Source organism: Podarcis muralis, chromosome 12 (genome assembly GCF_964188315.1).
Source record: "Podarcis muralis chromosome 12, rPodMur119.hap1.1, whole genome shotgun sequence".
Taxonomy (NCBI): Eukaryota; Metazoa; Chordata; class Lepidosauria; order Squamata; family Lacertidae; genus Podarcis; species Podarcis muralis.
Genome location: NC_135666.1, coordinates 20731147 through 20735301, shown reverse-complemented (window position 1 = coordinate 20735301; position 4155 = coordinate 20731147). Strand labels below are relative to the sequence as shown.

Below are 4155 nucleotides of genomic sequence, written 5' to 3'. Positions count from 1 at the left end.
GCGTTTACATCATCTTGAACATTATTACTCCAGTACATTATAGAAAGATTCCTTTCCTGAATGAAGACATTATCCTTACCTGTTGCCTGTCCTCTCTGGTTCTCGCTATATATGTATTAAGCTTAACTATGCATACTATGTCCCAAATCTAGTTATTCTCAAAGATGTGGTCATGAAGTGATTGCTTTTAGCTTTCACATAAATTATCCAGGAGAATTCGGGTGCCATTACACAAAATTCTCACAAACCTTAATGACCCATTATGGAAAAGCCTGTGCTCTTTTAGTGAAGAGGCAGTTTTCCCATGAGAAAAATCTGGAGGCCAAGTGCTCCAGGGAAACAGAGAGCACCAAGTCACTGAGTGCAGTGCAGACTGTGCCAACCTTGGTATTGTCAGAAGCAGCTGCTCATCAGAGAGGTGGGAGAGATCTGGCTGCCTCTTGAATCATAAGCACAAGGCACTCTCTCTCACATACGAACAGCTCAGCTTCAGCCAGGGCTGCTTCTGCAATGAGCATGGACTGTGGAATATGTTCATTCACTTTTTAAGGGGCCTTTGCATGACATCAATGAACACCCTGATCCCATTCTCCCTTGCTTGTTCTAGAAGATACTCATACAGAACGTTTATCTTTTGCAGGTTTCCCCTTCCCCACATTTGGCCAATTTAATCAAAACCTGGTCCCTCCTTTGCCATGGTTTTGGCGCCCTTTTCCACTGCTTTGATCTGCACAGAAGCAGACTGGCCCAGCTCCAGTTTCTAAAGGGAAAAACAGAGTTGACGTGCTACTTTGCATCTTGGGGCCTGACACCAGAAAGCGAAAGTGGCTGGCGTTCGGAATTCCCTAAGAAATTGTATACAGAGTACAGTTGGGAGTCTATCACACCTTGCATTTATCTATCTTTATTTGCATTTATCTATTTATTTATCTTGCTTTTACAGTTGGAGTCTGTCACACCTTGCATTTATCTATCCAATGGTCAGGGATGATGATAGCTGGAGACCAGCAACACTTGGAGGGCAACGGGCTCCCCATCTCTGACTTAGGAGGACCTATCAAAGTTAACCAGAAGAGGTCAGGCTCTCAGCTGAGTCTCTCTCACTATAAGAAACTCTAAGAATGAATTGCGTGCCAAGGCCCCGTGACCTGCAGTTCCCTGGTGGGTAATAAACACATGGACGTGAGTATTTAGGTTTATGAGTTCAAATAGGCCACAGCTTTATTGGATACAGATGTGAGCTGTTTGGCTTAGGCATTGGGTGAAACCAGGCTACATCTTGATTCCCACCCATCTGCAGGGAGTCCAACTAAGAGTAAACCACCAATAGCGGGAGCCCTATAAGTTACATCAAACAGGGGCACACTGAGGTCCCCGTTGGGTTTGTGGCATGGCCCTAGCCCACGTCCAGGCATCAGGCAGAATCCACACACCCAGATCCCTTTAACAGGATACCCTTAATGAGGACCCGCCAGTGGAGACTACAACCTCTCCTCCATCCAAAGGCCATCCCAATGCCTCACCTCACCAAGTTGTGACGATTGCTACAAGGTAGGCGAAAACCAAATGGCTGGTGCCAGTTTGCCAAGTGGAAAAAATTCCTACCCAGCCCCAACAATATGGCGGCAAACATTGGTGCATAGCAAGGTTGTGTCATAGCAAAGCATAAAGTGAGGGCGGGTGGGTTGGGAGATCTGGCAAAGGGCAAGAGAGGGCTGCGCCACAGTTACATTTTCTGTGGCCACTCCCCCTACCAGCACTGATTGGACAGCGTGGCCACCGCTGGGTGTGGCCACGCCCAGCACCAGTGATGCAACAGGCAGATAGCATAAGGGGGTGTCAATCTCTGCCCCCCCCCCCCCCGCCGGATCACTGCATGGGGCCGGATGCCCGGACACAACACTGCCCACCAGAAAAGGTGAGCAGATTTCCTTTATTGATGGTCCTCCCAGTTGCTTTGAAATTGACAAGAGTAACTGACCACAAAAAGGGTGATGGAGCAAAATGTCTACAGGAATGTTTTTACACAGCTCTAACTGTTTTTACACAGGCTAAGAAATGGGTACACACACTAAGAAATGACAGAATAAATGCACACAAGAACACATGAATTTATACCTTCAAATCTTTAATCCAGTCCTATTGGAATCAGGAGTGGAAGAAATTAATACAAATATATTTTGTATACAAAGAGCCTTAAATATAAACTTTGAAACAGATACGTTGTTTTATAACTAGTTCTATTTACAACATACACAGTATGCCATTAAAAACGGGAAACAGGTGGTTAAAAGCGACACTAATCCTTAGGACACAACTGTTTTATAAAAGTTTACACATTCATCCCATGGGATGTACCAAACTATGTTCTTGAAACAGCTTTACTGCCCTCTAAAACATCACATTTAAAGGTATTCAACATCTTCAAGAGAAAAGGAAGTCTTTTTCCATAGGAACATAAAATAATGTATCATTCATGGCATCCAAACACATGTTTATTTTAACAAACATGAAGTCTTGCAGCCACAAACTGAACCACCATCAGAACTGGCAAAGATTCCCAAACACAGTGCAATATTGTTCACCAACATTATACATCAAATGGCTCGTGTGTACAGCTGCTCTTTTCTTTGCAGAAGTTTGCAAGCCGGAACTCATTCCGTGCTTTTGCACAGGTCCCATTCATGCAAAAGAACTTTCTGGGAAACTGCTCCTGATGTGGCTACCTCAGGCTGCAATATGATGCAGATAAAGCCTCAATAGCGTTCACCTCTGAGTAGACATGCCCAGCATTGCACTGTCAGTCAAAAAGCAAGGGTGCTAGTTCTTTCTGAACACCACCCTACTACGTGCAAGCAGGAGACACGCCTGTCGCTACATTTTGCTTTATTTGCTGGTTTTCAGTTCTAAGAGTCTGTCTTCAAGCCACAGGAGTCCAACTATTTCTTGACAATGGGCTAGATCCTGAATCATGCCGCAATCCTAACTCCTGAGAGCATATCAAATTCAATGGGATTTACTTCTGTAAGAATGGGCAGTGCTGCACTGTTAAGTTAGCTGAATTTACAGCATAATGCTAATGATGTCTATTCAAAATAAGTACAGTTTGGTGTTTGCTCCCAGGCAAGTGGAGTAAGGATTGCAGCTTCAGTCCCTGTTGAAATCAATGGGACAATTTAGTCATTACTTATGTTTACAGCTCCCATTAATTTCTACAAGGCTATTCCGGATCTGCCACAACACCCTTGGCCTATATACCATGGTTCTCAAAACTCTGATGTCAGTCTTTCAACTTAGCTTGGGGGTGGAGGGGAAGCACCTGACTTATTCACTGCATAGACCTGGAGCAACAAAACCACTGATTCGCCCAAGTTGGCAAATTCTCAGTCTAAAAAGCGGGGAGATCAAATAAGCGCCACAGAGAGAGCTTGGGAAATGTGTCAAAGAACCCAAGGGAAGCAAAAGAAGGGCAGGGAGTGGAAGATAGGGAGTTCCCTTCCTTGGCATCCAAAACAAGCCATCAGCAAAACAAGTGGGTGGTTGGGTGGAGATGGGCAAAGATGCTCATGCCATGCTGGTTTGTGGGTCAACTGAGCTGCTGCTGGATGCAAGCAAAAATCAGCAAGGGGAGAGGGGACAGAAAAGGGCAGGCAGCCCAACTAGCAATGCTCCAGGCCTTCTTGGGGAAGCCAGCCCCATGCTATAAGCCAAGGATTTGCAAAGTGGAGGCATCCTAGCCAAGGCAACGCTACAAAAAGCCACTGCTGGAAGCAAGCACTGTTTAGAAACAGCCGTAGATCCGATCCAATGTGCACTTTGATGGTTTCATCCAGAATGTAAAGACAGTGGCTTTCATCCAGAATGTAAAGACAGTGGTGATTATTATATATTGGTCAGAATTCCCAAAAGGGTTAGCTTTAGAAAATCCTTCAAGTGATAAAACCGATTGCACTCTTCTTCAAAAGCAGTTAGTTCTCCAAGAGGCATTATCTCCTTCTGTCCAGCACAAGAGATCCTCAGATTTATTCGTAGTCCAGCGTTGTTGTTCCCCGGACAATGTTAAGGTAGCCAGCTAATGCTCCAATGTCTATGTACAACGATCGCTGCCTCTTTAGCAGTTCCGATTCCTCGGTAATCCCAAGACTTGAAGAATCT

General features: G+C 45.0%; 1 protein-coding gene across 1 annotated transcript in view; it reads right to left on the bottom strand.

Moving 5' to 3' along the window:
- Nucleotides 1-3586: 3586 nt before the first annotated feature.
- Nucleotides 3587-4155, bottom strand: part of MAP3K8 (mitogen-activated protein kinase kinase kinase 8) — a 23465-nt gene continuing 22896 nt past the window's right edge. Inside the window, exon 8 of the mRNA XM_077916299.1 lies at nt 3587-3601. Coding sequence (XP_077772425.1) covers nt 3587-3601 — 15 coding nt within the window. The remainder of the gene's footprint in view (nt 3602-4155) is intronic.